The sequence below is a fragment of the Elephas maximus genome, chromosome 4 (genome assembly GCF_024166365.1).
Source record: "Elephas maximus indicus isolate mEleMax1 chromosome 4, mEleMax1 primary haplotype, whole genome shotgun sequence".
In the NCBI taxonomy this organism is placed as follows: Eukaryota; Metazoa; Chordata; class Mammalia; order Proboscidea; family Elephantidae; genus Elephas; species Elephas maximus.
In genome coordinates, this window is record NC_064822.1 from 50,743,635 (window position 1) to 50,762,561 (window position 18,927).

The window sequence follows — 18,927 nt, forward strand, 5'->3', positions numbered from 1 at the left end:
CATCTTGCTTTTTCATAGTATTGTACTTACATATGCTTCCTATAAAACTTTGACCTTCATGTAGTCCTGAGAACTGAGGAAGCTCAATTAGAAAGAGAAACCACTATTAGAAAGAGGAACCACTTGAAATACAGCTTCATTACCTTTCGTATTGGTAGATGAGGCTGTTGACACTGTAGCTGTCCTAGAGAATACGTTAATGACCAGCCATATATCCTGTAGGATCAGGTCACCTTTGTTCCTTGGTATTTCAGCAGATGCCTAATAAGGGTTGAATTGATTCTGTTTTAAAATTTTATTTATGTTTTATTATGTTTTTATTTATTTGGTACATTAATACCATGCTTCTACCTTTTGCTCTGAAGGCTGTCTTAGGATCGTATCCTCAGACAACTAGTATGGTGCCTAGAAGTCTCTGGGTGGTGCAGACTGCTAACCAAAAGGTTGATGGTTTGACTGTACCCACATGTGTCTTGGAAGAAAGGCCTGGCAATCTACTTCTAAAATATCAGCCATTGAAAGCCCTGTGGAGCACAGTTTTGCTCTGACACACATGAGGTTGCCATGAGTCAGAATCAACTTGACTACAACTGATTTTGCATGGTGCCAGGCATAAAATGGGGGCTGCTAAGTATTTGCTGAATGAAGTAATGAATAACTCTTGGCAATGAGAATGCTTTTAGGCTTACAGCACTTTGCTGGCTTGAATTAGTTCACTCTGCCAGATCTTGGTCATAGCCCTTATTTTGCAGTTGCGAAGGAGGGGCCTAGAGGCAGAATTAACCATTCACCTTTGACCGGAGGGCTTGGATTACAAAAATCTACACAAATCCTTTGGTAGGGCTGCCAGATAAAATACAGGATGCCCAGTGAAATTTGAATTTCAGGTAACAATACGCTCCATGCAGTGTTTGGGACATGCTTATACTGAAGGATTATTTACCATTTATCTTGAATTCAAATTTCACTGGGTGTACTGTATTTTTATTTGCTAAATCTGGCAGCCCTACCCTCTGCCTGCCGTATTAAAGGGTCGCCATTGTGACTGATCATTAACCACAAAGTCCTGGCTCCCTGCTGTTGCGTGCACTGCCGCACGATCCAGTTTCCACTCTGCAACTGGAGACAGAGCTGGAGAGCTGGAGAGACATGCCCCTGTTTGGTCTCTGTGAAATCTCTCTGTCCACTTGCCAGGAAACAATCTGGTTGTTACGTGCGGGTTTCTAGCATTGTTCAGCTCAGAAATTATTCAGGTATGAATCATATAGCGCCACAGTGTTTTTTTTTTTTTTTTTAATGCCAATGTGAGAACCCACGTCATCTTGTTTGCTCCGACATTGGCTGTAGTTCCACCAGGGCCAGCTGTGAGCAGGATGACTCAGAAAGACCCAGGAGATCAGCACAGGCATTTTGGCATTCTCTCTTTAACTTGACCTTGGTGAGCAACCTGCTTTTCCCTGTGAGACCTCACTATTTTTTCCTCTATCCTGCCATCTTCGTTTGGTGTGTGAGATGGGATGTTGTTAGTGTGAATGACACTGTCCACTAAGCTGTGGATGAAATCAGAGGTGAGTCCGGGGATAGGACACTGGACACCAAGAGCATCTGCCATGCCCACAGAGCACTTTCAGGATGAGACATGTTAGTTCTCTTGAAGGGCTACTCTACCCATCTGCCCAACTACGTGATGATAGGTGTAGTCGTTTCCACACTAAATGTTCCACCAGTGTGTACTGAGTTCTCACTGTGTCCCTGGCACTGTGCTACATGGTGGAAATCTAAACATGCTTAAGATGTTGCCACTGAAGAGCTCAGAGTTGGATTTTGAATAATAAAAAAAGAAAGCTCTCTGTAAATTACCCTTCAGGTTTTCTCAGTGATGAGGCATAATTCTGTTTGGGTGCAAGAAGACAGTAAGTAGTACAGGAACTGAACAGAAATCTCTCAGTCTTTTGTTCGTTTGCTGCTCGATTGTTGCTTTTGTTGGGTTTCCGATTAGTTCAGTTTCTGTTCCTTTGAGCAGTTCGTATTTGAGGGCTTCAGTGGACACAAAAGGATATCAGGAAGGGATAAGGCATATTTTTAAGGGTTACATGCTTTAGAATGTGTGCTTTCTTGGTGAGGTAGTTGCATTTGTTTTCATGCATAACTTTTCTTAGGAAGTCAGTCAAATATGGAAAGCGGAGAGAAAACATTGAATAAGTAGTGAAGAAAGCTAATTTGCTAAGAATAATAAAGTTGAATTTGTACCCTTTCAGCATAAATTTGCAGTATTCTATGATTCCATTTTCTGGAAGGATTTAAGATACCAAACATCAATATAAAGGGGAAAAATTCTTTTCAGTAAGAAATCTATACACAATGAGGGACTTAGGAAGGTATTTAAGCAGTTTTCTCCTCACTTTCATTGCCTCAGTTTTACCATGTTTTGTTTTAATACTCTACTGATTTGCTTGATTTTCATCTTTATTGCTACCATCAAAGGTAGCAAAGGGTTGTTTTTTTTTTTTTAAGTTGCCCAATTATTCACAGGGTTATTGACAGCCCTGTATTTTGGTAACCAAAAAGTTGGCAGTTTGAACCCACCAGCCGCCCTGCAAGAGAAAGATGTGGCAGTCAGCTTCCATAAACATTACAGCCTTGGGAACTCCATGGGGAGGTCCTGCTCTGACCTTTAAGGTTGCTATGAGTTGGAATCAACTCTACAGCAACAGGTAACATTTTAGAAATTGCCTCACTGTATCCCAGGTGAGCAGGTTACATAAACAAACATAAGCAATTTAGCCCCTTTTCCAAGGGGAAATGAGCAGGCAGTGTTTGTTTGCAAATCCTTTTGTAAAATCTGCAGGTGTTGGCTGCTTTTCTCTGACAGTAGCCAACCCCAAGGCCCACAGGAAACAGAGGCCAGGAAATCCCTCTGTCTGTTGACCCAAAGGGTGGAGCTTCTGACCGGTGTCCTTGAGTGTGGTTCTTTGCTCCTAAATCTTGTCTCTTTTAGTCATTTTACCTGGTAATTGGCTTTTTTTTTTTTCCCCCATGTGGCTTGTGTGGGAGGAAAATGTTTATCTGTGAATAAGATCCATATGCCTGGACAAAACTAAGGAGATGCATTTTGTTCTCTTCATCCCTTAAGCACTGTATGTGAAGCGTTTTGTCATTACATGATAGAATCCAAGAGGGGAATATTTAATAGCATTTATATGCATGGTTCTTAACATAATTTAGATGCCCTGGAGAATCGGGCCAAAGATGGATCTTGTCTCCAGAAAAAATATACAGGTGCACTTATATGCAAAATTATGCATATGATTTCAGGGGGTTCTTGAACAGCTACCAGGGACTGTATTATACTTTGTAAAGAATGTTCTTTATATAAACATTCTTGAATTCCCCGTCATGAACGTTCGTTATGATGTGTCCTCTCCAAATAAGGATTGTTTTTACCAAGTTCTCAGTGGTATAGATAAACTTGTTATGGCAAAAATGTAAACTGTATGTTATCAGAATATTTGTTCCTTGTAAGTTACCTTTCATAGTAGACAAAGAGTATAAGAAGCCACTTCTGAAAAGAAAAAGATGGGAATTAATTTTTGAGCCAGGCACAAGGCTGGATACCTTACAGGTATGAACTCTCGTAATCCTTGAAATGATTCCATGATCGTGGAATAATTATTCCAATTTAATAGATGTGGAAGTGAGGCTTAGAGATAGAGTCAGTCATCTTGTTAGAGGCAGGTATGGCAAACTCAAGAGCTCCCTCTCATTTTCTCTTATATTATTTCTAAAGACCACACATACCTTTTTGTTCAGAAATATGGGCCTTTAGACGGGAGACCCCATGGGCATCAGTGACCTGAGGAGCAGGGAAGAGTTGGTGGGGAGAGAAAGAGTGGATATTTTACCAAGGGACCTCGTGGCAGTGTGCAGCTGAAGGAAGGTTATCTCGCATCAGACCACCAATGCCTGAATTAGAACAGGAAGATGGCATTAGAAGACTCAGCCTCCCCCAATTTGGAGCAATCGCCAGTTCATTTCCATCCTCCCCACGTGGACAAGAGGAAAGAAGATATTAGGAAAATAGGTCATTAGGAAAGTAGGTCAGATTCTTATTCTTTTTTAGTCTACTCCCAACTATTCCCTTGCACTCTTCATTCTCCTTAGAACACATTTCCATGACTGGTGAGGGCCCTTCCAATAAAGCTCATTGTGCTTATGAAATATTATGTAGTGGTCAGCAATATGAGTTTCAATTCACAGTAAGGACAAGCTAAATATTATTTTGATTTGGGACTGGTTAGTAACTGTGGGGCAGATTTTACTTTAAATTTACAGTGGTTTTTTACCCCCTCTAAGAATACAGTTTTTTAAGAATACAGAGATGACCTTATCGTCTATGGATATTACTCTGTTTTTTTCCCCAATAAACTTTTTTTTTTTTAAATTGTTGTTGTTAGGTGCCATTGAGTTGGCTCCAACTCATAGGGATTCTTTGTACAACAGAACGAAATATCACCCATTCCTGAGCCATTCTCACAATTGCTGTTATGCTTAAGCCCGTTGTTACAGCCACTGTGTCAGTCCATTTCATTGAGGGTCTTCCTCTTTTTTGCTGACCCTCTACTTTACCAAGCATGATGTCCTTCTCCAGTGACTGATTCTCCGTTTTTTTTTTTCTTTTTTAAATAGGTAGTAGAAAATTCAGTGGGTCAAATTTGCTATCTGGTACTTAATGGGTCACATTTACTATGTGGTACTTAATGGGTTGAAGTCAGCATCAGAAACTAGGCTTCTTGGTAAGTGGGAATCAACCCACTCTTTGGACATCTAAAATAAGCCCATTTAGATGAATCTTATGAATTTTCATCATGAACTAGAGGCCTATGGGAAACCAAAATAATAATACACTGTCCTTTCTCATGATCTATATCAAAGAGTCTAGTCAAGTGAATTATGAAGGGAGAAATTATACTTTATAATCCCCACTGCTTTCATTCAGGCATGAATAGCATTAATTCAGTGTAGTTGTAAAGAGCATTTTCTTGAGAAATTTGAAGCAAGAAAAAGTGGGTACATGCTGGCAGTAGAAAGGGAGTCTAATTTAATTGTTTCAGAATCTTAGAGATAATCTGAAAGCAAAACAAACAAAAAAACATTGCTGTCAGGTCAATTCCAACTCATAGCAACCCTACAGGACAGAGCAGAACTGCCCCATATGGTTTCCAAGGACCAGCTGGTTGATTTGAACTTCTGACCTTTTGGTTAGCAGCCGAGCTCTTAACCGCTGCGCCAATCTAGTACTGCCTAATTACATACAACAAATTTTATTAACTATTTTCTATATATAAGGCATGTGCCTCTTTTCTAGGTGTAGGAACTAGAATCACCTGGAAGACTTGTTAAAATACAGATCACTGGGCCCTACCACCAGGGTTTCTGATTCAGTTTTGTGAGTGGACCTGAGAACTTGCATTTCTAGAAAGTTCCCAGGAGTCTTAGTTGTCTAGTGCTGTTAGAACAGAAATACCACAAGTGGATTACTTTAACAAACAGCAGTTTATTTTCTCACAATCTAGGAGGCTAGAAGTCTGAATTCAGGGCACCAGCTCCAGGGAAAGGCTTTCTTTCTCTGTCGGTTCTGGGAGGAGGTCTTGGCATCAATCTTCCTCTGGGTCTAGGAGTTTCTCAGTGCAGGAAACCCTGAGTCCAAGGGATGCACTCCACTCCCAGCACTTCTTTCTTGGTGGCATGAGGTCTCTCTCCTCTCTGCTTGCTTCTCTCTTTTATATCTCAAAAGGGATTGACTAATACAACCTAATCCTATAGATTTAGTCCTGCCTCATTGACATTACTGCCTCTATCCCTGCCTCATTATCATTATAGAGGTTAGGATTTACAACACATAGGATAATCACATCAGATCACAAAATAGTGGACAACCACACAATACTGGGAATCATGGCCTAGCCAAGTTGACACACATTTTGGGGGGACAAAGTCAATCGTCAATCCATGACATCAGGTGATACTGATGCTGCTAGTCCAGGGACACGATTTGAAAACCACTGCTCTCTACTATATCCATGCAGGTGGCTCATGCAGGCTTTGCTTCAGCACTTCCAGTGAGATCAGTTGTGGAAGCTGCCTATACCACTAGACGTCTTTCTTAGAATTTACTGATGCTGCACTGAACAGTGCTTCCTAGTAACTTCTCTCCCTACTTCTAATTCTTCAAGCTGAATTACTCCAAAAACACCTAATCGCCATAAAATTCCTACACAAACAAAAATTTACCTAATGAAAATAATGGTCAGGGGTCTGTTTGGAGAATAATATTGTGTTCCATGCTAGGAAGTACTTGTTCAACCTATTCTGCTATCAAACTCCCAACATATCTGAAACTAAAAAAATAGGATAAAATAAATTGGAGTGTACATAGATTAAAGTGCATAGATCTTATGTTAATAGCTTAATGAATTTATACATATGTATATACCCATACATCTCCCTAGCAGATCAAAACACAGACTATTTTCACCACCTCCAAGGGGTCCTTCATACTCTTTCCCAGTCAGTACCCACCCCCAAAGGTAACCACCATTCTGCTTCAGTTGCCATGAATAAGTTATACTTGCATTTGAACTTTATGTAAATGGAAACCTAGAGAATACACTCTTCTGTATCTGCGATTTTTCACTCCACATGACTCTGAGATTCAACCATGTTTTTGTATGTAGCAGTACTTCGTTATTTTCCATTGCCATGTAATATGCGAGATTTGACTTGTTTTTATAGTTTTACACTGAATTCGCTAGCACTTCTATTTTGTATATATTTAAGATTGACAATAATATTAGCTAATATTGATGTAAAAATGGTGTGGCAGCAGTGTCAAACCTCTTCATACTTCACAAGGGGAAGGGAGAATCAAGATCAACAGATCAAAACTGATAGCTATGGGATGGAGGTCAGACATACCTCCACCCTTCAATCTTTTTACCAGTTTTGATGATAATTGTCTCTCCTGTGGTACTGTCTACTTCTCTGCTGGGTTTGACAATTCATTGCAGTGGCTACACAGAACTCACAGACAATATTCACAGTTATGGCGTTTATTAGGGAAGTAACAGGTTACAATTTAGGATCAGGAATAACTCACGATACAGTTCTTAATCAGGACAGCTTCTCAGCCATACCTGCAGGCAGGCTTCTCTCTGCCCCGTAGTTCATTGGCCCCTTGGCCCGGCCTTTGCCCTGCTCAGACAAGTGTTAACAAATTTCTTTAGCTCCACCAGTAAGTGCCCTGAAGCGCTCCACTCCATCAGGAAGCCTCGTGCCCGAAGGCGGTTCAGCCCTGTTGCTCTATGGGTTGGGACACCCACTGTAACCACCTTGCTCCATGGACTGGGAAGTCCACTGTGCCATCTTGTGCCAGTCTCCTGATTCTGCCGCAGCCATTTCTCTGTCACCAATTCTCACTGTCTTGCACCATCTCCAGTGTTACAGCTCTCTCTCTATGTCTCCTGGGCCTAGGAGGTTCTCGGGACACAGACCCAGGGTCCAAAGGACACACTCTGCTCCTATCTCTTCTTGGTGGTAGTGAGGCCCCCCCGCCAATCCATCTCTGGGATGGCTCATTTTAAGCCTTATGGAATAGAAAAACTGACCAATCTCTTTGTTAGGGTTTCATATACCTTATTTGCATTATTATCAATCTGTCCAATCCCCTTGGTGGATGACAAATGTCTTATTTGTATAGTCCCACCCAATCATTTGGTAGGAGTTATAAGACCACGGCTACAAAGGCCATATAAAAGCAATCCATTGCACCACAACTGATAATAATACAGTTATACTGTTGCTTACCGTGGACCACTACAGTGCTAACTACGTTGCATCACTTAATCTTTTCAATAGTGTGAGCTAGGTACTACTGTTAATCCATTTTACAGATGAGATAGCCGAGACTCAGTAATTTGCCCAAGGTCTCACAGCTAACAAGAGATAGGGCCATATTTGAATATAGGTCCTTCTAACTCACGGTCCTGAGTTCTTAGCTGGTGTTTTACCTTGCCTCTCATTCTTGGTGCTTTACCAATAATCATCAATGAGAGATTGAGTCCAGAGAGCATGCGGTTTCCTTTGATTTCAAGGACCTTTCCATTTTCAGCCTTTTTTTTTTTCCTCCCCTCTAATGGTTTTAAGGTATTTTCAGCCGCGCTGGCGAACTGGGGAGTGACACTTGTCAATGTGCTTCTCAATGTTCTCAACTCCTTCTTCCAATGAGCTGATCTGTTGGAAGCATGCTATCTTTTCTACAACTGTCTTTCTACAAGAATAAACTTTCCTATTGCTAGCTCTCTGATTACTTTCCAAATTCCTGCCCTTGATAAGTGCAAAAATAGAAGAATCACTTCTGCCCAGTGGTTCCTGTTAGGGTTACACCTAAATTGTCTCTGAAAAATAATTATCTATTCTGCTGAAGAAAACATTTAAACTTCCTTTGACTTTAGTGTCTAATAAACCCTGCAGAGAAGGAAGTTTATTTTCAAGTACAAATTATTCTGGTCATTTCCTTTCTCTTCTGCTATTTGGCCATAGAAAATTGCTGGTTAGCCTACTGTGCAGTATCTGCTTCAGAGGACCTAAAAGATAATCAGATGCTTTACAGCATGTTTAAGCCTGCCTTTGATTCAGTATCTGGCTGAAAGCCTCCATGTGTGCTGGTGATTAAGAGTTCTTATTTTTATTTTCATATTCTTCATGGTCCATGCTGATCTGAAAAATTTGGATTTCTGCTGCTGAATACATAGACTTTGTGATGTTTGGAATTAGAAACGTGGGTAATCTGCTAAATCATTCTCTTTGTGATCGAACCAGAAGTGAAGGTTAGGAGCAAAAACTGGGATGCTCTTTGTGTGGCCTGTCTTCTCACTATTTTTTTTTTTTTTTAATAAACTACATTGAACTTGTTTATCTTTCTTTTCTAATTTATATCCAAAGGTCCGTGCTTGCAGAAAGCTTTGGGGAATGTTTTTTAAAAGGAGACATAACTTTCTGAATAAACAGTATGTTAGGGCAACCAAATAATTGATGAGGGAGGGGTTTCCTTTATAGAAGAATTCCAGATGGTTGGAACGATAGGGTTAGAAATCACCATTTTGCAATCTTAATGAAATAATAGATCTAGACCAGCATCATCAGCGATTGCTAAACTATCAAGTAAAAGATAGGTGGGAAACGCTACAATGGGGTGTCAGGCTGGCAACACCTGAACCCACTATCAATCTTACCAGGACTAACGGGAAACGACTTCTCATGTGACGGAGTAGAAAGCACCCGGCATCACCTGTGAAGCATTTGTGCCAAAAGAACTGAACCTGAATCTAATCAGACCTCTTAACTCTACCTACCAGAACACAAGGAAACAGAAGGGACTGAGCAGTGCTTCTCAGCCTTGGAGGAGCCCTGGTGGCACAGTGGTTAAGTGCTTAGCTGCAAACCCAAAGGTCAGCAGTTTGAACCCACCAGTTATTCCCTGGGAGAAGGATATGGCAGTCTGCTTTCATAAAGATTACAGCCTTCGAAACCCTAATGGGCAGTTCTACTCTGTCCTGTAGGGTCACTATGAGTTGGAATCAATGGCAATGGGTTTGGTTTTGGCCAAGGCATCAGTATTTTTGTATAGCTCCACCAGATGTTACAATGTGAGTCAAGGTTGGAAACCACTGGAATAGAGGAGCAAGTTAAAGGACATCATGAGGAACAATCACAAAATGTAGAATGTGAGAAATACCACAGGATAAATGACCAGGTTTCCACAATGTATACTATGGGGCGTTAGAAAAGAGTCGGGAGGAGGGGACACTGTTAGAGATTAAAATGGATTTAAGGGACATATAAACTAAGTGTAATGTCTGCACCTCGTATTGATCCTGATTTCACCAAATCAACTATACCAAGACATTTTTTTTGGAGAATCAGGGAAATTTAAATACGGACTGAATGTTAGCAGGTATGAAGGCATTGAGTGTTAATATTTTTACTTGTGGTCATGATTTTGTGGTTATGTTTCAAAAAGTTCTTACAGTTATATACTGAAGTGTTTATGGATGAAATATGATGCCTGGGATTTGTTTTAAGATATTCTAGCAAGAAATGGTGAAGGGATAGATAAAACATTAAAAATTACTGTGTTTTACATGTTTTTACAAGAAAAGTTTAAAAAGGAGGCAGAGGTAAAATGTATGATAACATGTCTCTTGCATTGTGATGTATTATTAATAGAGTCTTGGAAGTTCGTATGAAATATAAACCTGAAATAAAATTAAGTTTAACCCTCTGTGCCCATGCAAAAGCAATCCTTATTTCTTTTTAGAAAAAATTTATATATTTATGTATTAATTGTGTGTGTGTCTTATTTGCAGATGATTCGGGGCCTCCTCCTTCTACGGTTATCCACCAAAATGAAACTTCTGCCAAAGTCATTTTTAAACCTAGTGTGATACAACAAGCCAAGATTGCTCAGAATGGTATTTTGGGAGATTTCATCATTAGATATGATGTCAATAGGGAACAGAGCATTGGGGACATCCAGGTAATAGATTCACCATTGCTGTTTCCTGTTGGTTTCTTGGTACTTTTAGTTAGATGAAAACTAGATACGGGAACTTACTTGAAAGAGAGAGAACTTTCTGGCTCTTAGAAAATTTGTTTTAACAAAATATGTCTCCAAAGAGACTAATGGTGTTCCCTTGCTGGAGGCCAACAGTACCTATTTCCTGTTTCAATAACCTGGAGAGCAAACAAAATCTATAATAATTGCCCCTGCAGTGTTTTAGGTGAAGTTAGAATTTTAGTTGCTTTTCAAAAGAGGTTGCTCTGTTGCTCATTCCCCTTTATGTTTTATTGCTCCAGAGACACAGTGGGAATATTAATACATAATAATATGTGCTCAGAATATAGACAGCCTTGTCTCAACTTGTAAGATTCTTGGTAAAAACCGGATAATGTAGGAAGCAGGATTCTCAAGAGATAAGAGTCAGAGGGGATGGGTAATTAAAATGAAATTAGTAGACATATTCAATAAAATTTTAAGGGGCGTTTCCATCCTTATACAGGTTAAATTAGCTATTAGTTCCCCCGGAGGGATCAGGACCATGGATCATTTTGTTCTGGACATAGACTCTGAACCCTTGGTTCTGTTTCATGGTGTCTGTGACTTTTAGAAGCTCCGTGGACTATTCATTTTAGTTCCTTTTCCTCCTTTTCTGAGTACTACCATTCTTATGTTCCTTTTTCTCCACCAGGTTCTAAATGGCTATTTTGTGCACTACTTTGCCCCTAAAGACCTTCCTCCTTTGCCCAAGAACGTGGTATTTTTGCTTGACAGCAGTGCGTCCATGGTGGGAACCAAACTCCGGCAGGTAAGTGAGTACCAGCTGCCCAGTTCTTCCTCTTCCCATTTTTGTCTGCAACAGTGATCTTTGTGAATAAAGTCCAGCTGATGCAAATGTCATTATTTAGTTTTACAGGGAACATTCCAGAATTGATTTACTTAAACCGTTGACATTAACTATCATTTTATTTTAGCATAGTAGTTTTAAGAGGATAGAGGGGCATGCTATAGAAACACTTCTAAATAAAGGGGACTAGCAGAGCGAATTATGTAAGCAAGACAGCAGTACACAAAAAGGGCCACTCACCAGCATCATTGTTGACAGAATAATTCTGTTCAGTGTTGATGCCCTGTGGGACCAATGGAATAGAATCATTACCAGTCCCTTTGGTCTATCCTTAGGATTAAGGACTGTGAGGGACATTAAAGGAACATCGAGGAAAAATTAAATTATCCTGAACATAAGGTTGTCTCTCGGTATCCACGGGGGATTGGTTCCAGGACACCCCGCCCCCCATCCTGTGCAGATACTAAAATCCGTGGATGCTCATGTCCCTTGTATAAAATGAGGCCACTCCACCTGCATGTCCCATGCTTCGGCCCAAGAACAGGGCCCTGCCCTGTGCCTGCTTCCATGCCAAGGCCCTACTCCCTCCTGCCTGTGGAGAGCTGCCTAGCCAATGCACCCCCGGAAAAGAAAGACTAGGAGGTGAAAGTCTGAAGACTGTGGGGAGCCAGGATCCTGAATAGGTGCATGTGGCAGAGGCAGTGGCTCCAGCCAAGCCCGGGACCACCGTTGACCACGCAGGTAGCTGAAACCACAGAAAGCGAAACTACAGGTAAGGGGGGGACTACTATGAATCCGTAGATGTGGAACCCACAGATACAGAGGGCAGACTGTACAGCTACTTACTTTTTTCTTATAAACCACTGGAAAAGGCGATTTCTTATCTTACTTTTTTTTTATGTTATTTCCAACTCACAAACCATAGTGGAAAACAGAACTATTGGCTGCTGGACCAACTAATATCTTTACGTACATCAAAACTTAGATCTCCAGCTTTTCTTTTTTAACCTAATTCCTATTTTATCAGTTAATAATACAAATATGTGGTTTAATAAGTCAAATATAGTATCTAAAAGCTCATAAGTACCCCTTTTCCCAACTGTTTCGATCCCTAGTTCTCATCCCATAGCCCCACAGATGAACTTAATTCTAACTAATAAGCTATTACAAATATTTTTCCTTAATTTGTTATTTTGTAAATGGTTTCTTTGGCATTTATATTTTTAAAAATCATACAGTAAAGCCTGCTAATCTTTTCTTCCTGGGGTCTGGGTTTCCTCTTCCCCCGCTCCCCCGCCAAATAGCAAAAAAATCTATCCCAAAATGTGATATGAGGATAGTGTTTAATTATTTTTCAGAGGTTAGCCAAGTATAATTTCTACCTGATAATGGTGAGGGGGGGATATCCTTCCCCTGTAAACCAGCTTCTTGTTCTTCAGCATCACATTCTTGTACAGAATTTAGCCTGCTAACTTCTCCATTTTTATTGCTTTTCTTCTACCTTCCTGAGTTGCTGAGCTTTCATCTTTACTTTTCTAAAGAATACTCAGTATCTTTTTAAATATGCATCTGCTGGTGAAGAGCTCTCAGTTTTTATTTGTGTGAAAATGATCTTTTTCACTTTCATTCTTTAAGAATATTTCTACTGGGTATGGAATTCTAGGTTGGTTGTTATTTTCTTTCAGTACATTGATGATGCCTTCCACTGTTTTCTGGTTACCATCATTGCTGTTAAAAAGTCATTGATATTTTAACTGTTGTTTCCCTGAAGGTATTCACTCTTTTTTTGTTGACTTCTTTTAAGATTTTTCTTTTTGCCTTTAGTTTTCTGTAGTTTTAATATAATGGTTCTAAGTGGATTTCTTTTTGTTTATTCTTCATAAGGTTCCTAGGGTTTCGTGAATGTGTGGATTCATGGAAAAATTCTCTGTCATTATCTTTGAAATTGTTTCTGTTCACTTTTCCTTCTGGAATTCTAATATTAGATCTTTTTTTCATATCCTCTATGTCTCCTGCACTCTCTTCTATATATTCCATCATTTGCCTTTCCATGCTTTATTGCAGACCTATCTTCCAGTTCACAAATTCTCTCTTCAGGTATGTCTAATCTGCTGTTAAACTCATCCATTTCAATTATATTTTTTATTTCTAGAATTCCTCTTTTTTTTTTTATTTGAATTTGCTATGTCACTTTTTAGAGTTTTTAGTTATTTTATGGAGTTTTGGATCATGTTTTTTATCTTGTTGAACACACAGTAAACATGGTTGTTTTAAAGTCTGTGTCTGATAATTTCAATCTCTGGAGCTCATGTGAGAGCTTTTTTACTGTCAATTGTTTTTTCTTCTTGTGTGACTGGTTATCTTTGATTGCATGATGGATATTATGTTTGAAAATTTGTGGAAATAATTTGAGACTGGGATAATGAAATATTCCTCCAGAGAATGTTTTGGTTTGCAGTGAAAGTAACTTCCAAGGAAAAAATCAGTAACTTTAGCTATGTAAAAATTTTAAAATTTTGTTATAAATAAAAATGTAATAAAAGAAAGCAAAAGGCTGGAAAACTTTGTGCAGGAGAAAGACAGGGGTTTTACCTTTAATAGAAATTATAATTAAAGAAATGCATATTAAGAGAAATACTATTTTTATCTTCATATTGTCAACCTTTAAACTGTGTAAATTATTTATAATGACAAGCAATTTCTGTAGTATGCATTTGGAGAATTCAACAAAATTTTATATTTAAATTATTTCCCAGTAAATATTAAGAAATACCAGAAAGGTAGAATGCATGGTCAGTTCTACTGCATCTTCACTCAAAGGTCATTGGTCACCCAAAGGCTGCAGCATCTTGAAGGACCTGCATCTTCAAGTGCCCGAGTCACTTCAGGGGCTAACCTCAAACCTCCATTCCAGGCCACAAGAGTCCGCTTCCACTTCTGATGAGAGAACTACCCATAATCCTCTTATCTAATAATACCCAGAAAGACAAATCATACCCCAAATTGTACAGAGAAAACCAGTCAACTAAATCAGGGCCTCCTAAACTTACCTTTAAGGAGAAAAATTAGTTGGGCACATCTTAAAAATGTAGTATTGGGTATTTTCAACATGCTAGGTATTACGCAAAGGGTATTAGGTGAATTATTTAAAAAAAAAAACAAAACTTAATCCTTATAACAATTTGGTTACCACTCCCATTTTACTGGTGGAGAAACTGAGGCTTTTCAAAGATAGATATCTCCACTAGTAAATGGTAGGGCCAGGCTACAAACCCAGGACTGACTGCAAAGCCCATGAGGCCAACTGTGATGCTGTGGTGCCTCCATACAGGGTGCAGTGTCGTGAGGCAGCACTGTTGTGCAACTAATGGAAGAGCAAATGGATACAAGGTTAGTATAGTTTTACATTTCAAGACCCAGTTGAGAAGGTTGTATTTTGGAAGGCAGGGATTTCCTTGCATTTAGCAAAAGCAATGTAATGACAGATACCATACCATTTGTTATTTTCCCCTCTTCCTTCATTCCTGGATATTAAAATCCCATTCCTTGCATGCTGGTCACTGGAAGTCTGGCATGCACCCTGCTGGCTTCTAAGCTACAGGATGGCCTCTTTCCAGGAGAACCACCCTAGACCAGCCAAACACATGTCAGAAGCCTCTGAGCCATTTCTAAAGCCCATTGCTGCCTTGAGTGGATTTGAAAACTGCTATTTTAGCAGCTCTCAGCTTCTTTAAGGCCACAGCACTAAGTAAAAGGCCTAGAGTCTTGTATAAAATGTCATGTCCACTGGTGAAGAGGATAATTGCCCCAAGCATGGGGCTTTTATATTGTGTCAACAGGCTTGGCAGCATTGGATATTTGCCACAGGTCCATTCAAATTCCATTAAGAATCATTCAGGGGCAGATGGAAGGGAGGGGAGAAAGGGGGACTCACTGCTTAGGGGACACTGAGCTTCTGTTAAAGGTGACGGGAAAATTTGGAAACGAGTAATGCTAATGATAAACATGATAAACATAGCTGATGTCATTGAATTGTACACATGACAGATGTTGAAACTGTAAATGATTTGTTACATATATATTTGCCACAACAATAATAAAAAGAATCATTCACTGTTACTCTGGATGTTCTGGGCTCCCCTTATCTTTGATGAGCCTGAAATATTTCACTCTGCTTATCACAATGTAGAGCACATAGTTGGTGTTTAATCATTACTCAAACAATTGATGTATTAGGAGTTGTAAAGATCATTCAACCTTGAAACGTATAGCCAGTAAGGGAGGGGAGGCACCTGTGTCCGGGGAGCACCTGAAGCTGTGTGCCTCTGGCATTTTCTGGTTCTTGTCCTGATCACAGTAGGAATGGCACCAGGACTCATCCAGCTGAGGAACAGTGACAGGACCCTGCAGGTTGCTGGCATAGGGCTTGGCTCTGTTTTCTCTCCTGTGCGATTGTTTTGAGGCATAGCTCTGGTGCTGGGTCACACAAGATTTCTGCCTCCCAGTTTGAGCTGGTAAAACTCCTCAGTAAGAGTGGGAGCAGAAAAAGGCAACAAAAAGGATAAAACACAGTGATTAGAACGTTGTTGTTAGGTGTCGTCAAGTCGATTTTGTCTCATAGCGACCCCGTGTGACAGGTTAGAACTGCCCCATAGGGTTTTCCAGGCTGCAGTCTTTATGGGTGCAGATCACTAGGTTTTTTCTCCCATGGAGCTGCTGGATGGGTTCAAATCGTCAATCTTTCAGTTAGCAGCTGAGCTCTTAGAGCTGAGCTATAGTTTTTTTCTGGTTGGTCACATGCTTAAAGCATTGGCACTAGCAAATGAGCATGTCCTTGGGGAAATTTAGGATAATATATAGTTGATTAAATACATTTCCCCTTGACCAAGGCCTACGCTTTGTTCTTTTTCTCTTCCTTGTGAAATTAAGTCTACTACTATTTTTGTCCTCCTACTAGGGAGCTTGGCCGAGGGACCTTCTCTGACAACCCAGCAGTGACTAATGTATCATTCAGCAGATGCTTCTCATTTTTCTGGAAACCCTGGTGGCGTAGTGGTTAAGTGCTATGGCTGCTAACCAAAGGGTTGGCGGTTCAAATCCACCAGGCGCTCCTTGGAAACTCTATGGGTCAGTTCTACTCTGTCCTATAGGGTTGCTATGAGTCGGAATCGACTCGACGGCACTGGGTTTGGTTTTTGGTTTTGGTTTAATTCTTCTCATAATCTATCCTATTCTATATCAATTCTAGGTTTTCCAGTGTAGCTTTTGGAAGCTACCTCCATTTAATTTAGTCAACAATTTTAGAGGGTAAAGACCAAGCTTAATATTTCTGACCTGTAATTGCCAGATTAAAATGAAGTTTCGTGTGAAGTGATGAATTGAAAGATTGGAATCTGAATGCCATTTGTGCTTCATTCACTGGTTTACTGTGTGCTCCAGGATGTCAGTTTCTTCTTCACTATCCACAAAGGGATATTTTATGTTCAAAATCTGAATATTTTATATGTAGCTTTATAGGCTAAGAGTCTGTAAGCTCCGTAGGTTTGGGGACTTTTTGTTATTGATCTTTGTAGTTTGTACTCCCAGCTCCTAGCATAGTACCTGACATGTCATTGTTGTTAGCTGCCATTGATTTGGCCCCCAACTCATTGTGACCCTGTGCACAATGGAATGAAACACTGCCCAGTTCTGCGCCGTCTCCCTGATTGGACTATTGTGATCCATAGGGTTTTCATTCACTGATTTCTTAGGAAGCAGATTGTCAGGGCTTTCCTCCTAGTCTGTGTTAGCGTGGAAGCTCTGCTGAAACGTGTTCAGCATCATAGCGACACTCAAGCCTCCACCCTTAGACAGGTGGCACCTATGCATGAGGTGCGTTGGCCAGCGATCGGACCTGGGCCTCCAGCACGGAAGGTGAGAATTCTTACACTGAACAACCACTGATGGGTGGCGGCTGCACATGAGGTACGTTGGCTGGGAATTGAACCTGGGTCTCCTGCATGGAAAGAGAGAATTCTATCACTGAAACACCACAGCCTTCATACCTGACTTATACTAATCATTTGTGCTAAAAGGCATACCAGCACATAAACATTAAATGTAGCCTGAATTTTTTAAGGCACGGTAGCCACCATTGAGTGATCAATACATACCAAGCATTCTAAGGGTTTCGCGTATGTTTTCTTATTTAATCTTTAAGCAATCCAATGATGTAGACACTATTATCCCTATTATATAAGTGAGAAGGTGACAGGCAGGAAGGCGACATACCTGTGTTAAAACATATAAAGTTTTAAGTAGAAGAGTTAGGATTCAAACCAGATCTATCCTACTCTAAAGCCTCCACTCCTCCCCGTAACATTAGACCACCTCTCAAGCTTTTAGGGTCTACCTATTCTTATCGCCATGTGATGTGATGTGGAATGCTGCCATCTCGACTAAGTGCACACAGATGTCACCTGCTTCAGCCACCAGCATGGTGTGAAAAATCAGTGGAGCTGTTCTGCCCCAGTCCATAATAATTACCTAGGAGTATTTTATTATTTGATGTTAAGAACAGTGCCAGCATGCAAAGGGATGCAGACTTCCTTCCCTTTTATGATTTGGATTGGACAAGCTTGGAGAGAGCAGAGGTGCTGAGTGAGGAAAAGGTGGGTGACTAAGAGGTCCCATGGTATCTAACGGTGCATAACAGTCTAGCTACCCTCTTCCAGAATATGTGACCTGTCACTTTTTGAAAGGGAGCATTCTGGAAAGACATTAGGGTATGAAGAAAGTAGCTTTTAAATGATGGAGATCAGAAAAGGCAGGGACCAGAAGCTCACCGAACAGCCTGGAAGAATGCTCACAGGGACAGCAGAACCTGAAAGCACCTCTATGGAGTAATGACCTGGTTAGGAGGGGAGAGCTCCCTGCATGAACAAATGAAGGAGCTGAGAAAAGAGGAGGGATGGAAGCATACAAATGAGATCAAGTCTGAAGAATTTGAACCTAAGCCACCACCTGTCTGTCATTTTGTCCCACTGTGATGCTGGAAGCTATGCCACTGGCATTTCAAATACCAGCAGGGTCATCTAGGGTGGACAGTTTTCAGTGGGACTTCCATTCTAAGACAGACTGGGAAGAAAGGTCTGGTGATCTACTTCCAAAAATTAGCCAATGGAAACCGTATAGCTCACAACAGAATATTGTCCAAGATAGTGCTGGAAGATGAGCCCCCTAGGTTGGAAGGTACTGAAAATACACAGTAGCCACGGCAATGAACTTGAATATACCAACAAATTGTGAAGATGGTGCAGAACTGGCAATGTGACATTCTGTTGTAGATGGGGTCACTATGAGTCAGAGCTTGACTTGCCAGCAAATACCAACAACTGAACAAAGGCATTCTGTGACTATCATATAGAAACAATGGACAGTATAGAACTTTTTGTACTCCTACAGTACCTGTGTGGGTCACAGGTCT

General features: G+C 40.4%; 1 protein-coding gene across 1 annotated transcript in view; it reads left to right on the top strand.

The window, feature by feature from the left end:
- Positions 1-18,927, top strand: part of ITIH5 (inter-alpha-trypsin inhibitor heavy chain 5) — a 118,728-nt gene that overhangs the window by 50,167 nt on the left and 49,634 nt on the right. Inside the window, exons 6-7 of the mRNA XM_049882014.1 lie at positions 10,425-10,594; positions 11,307-11,423. Of these exons, the coding sequence (XP_049737971.1) occupies positions 10,425-10,594; positions 11,307-11,423 (287 nt within the window). The remainder of the gene's footprint in view (positions 1-10,424; positions 10,595-11,306; positions 11,424-18,927) is intronic.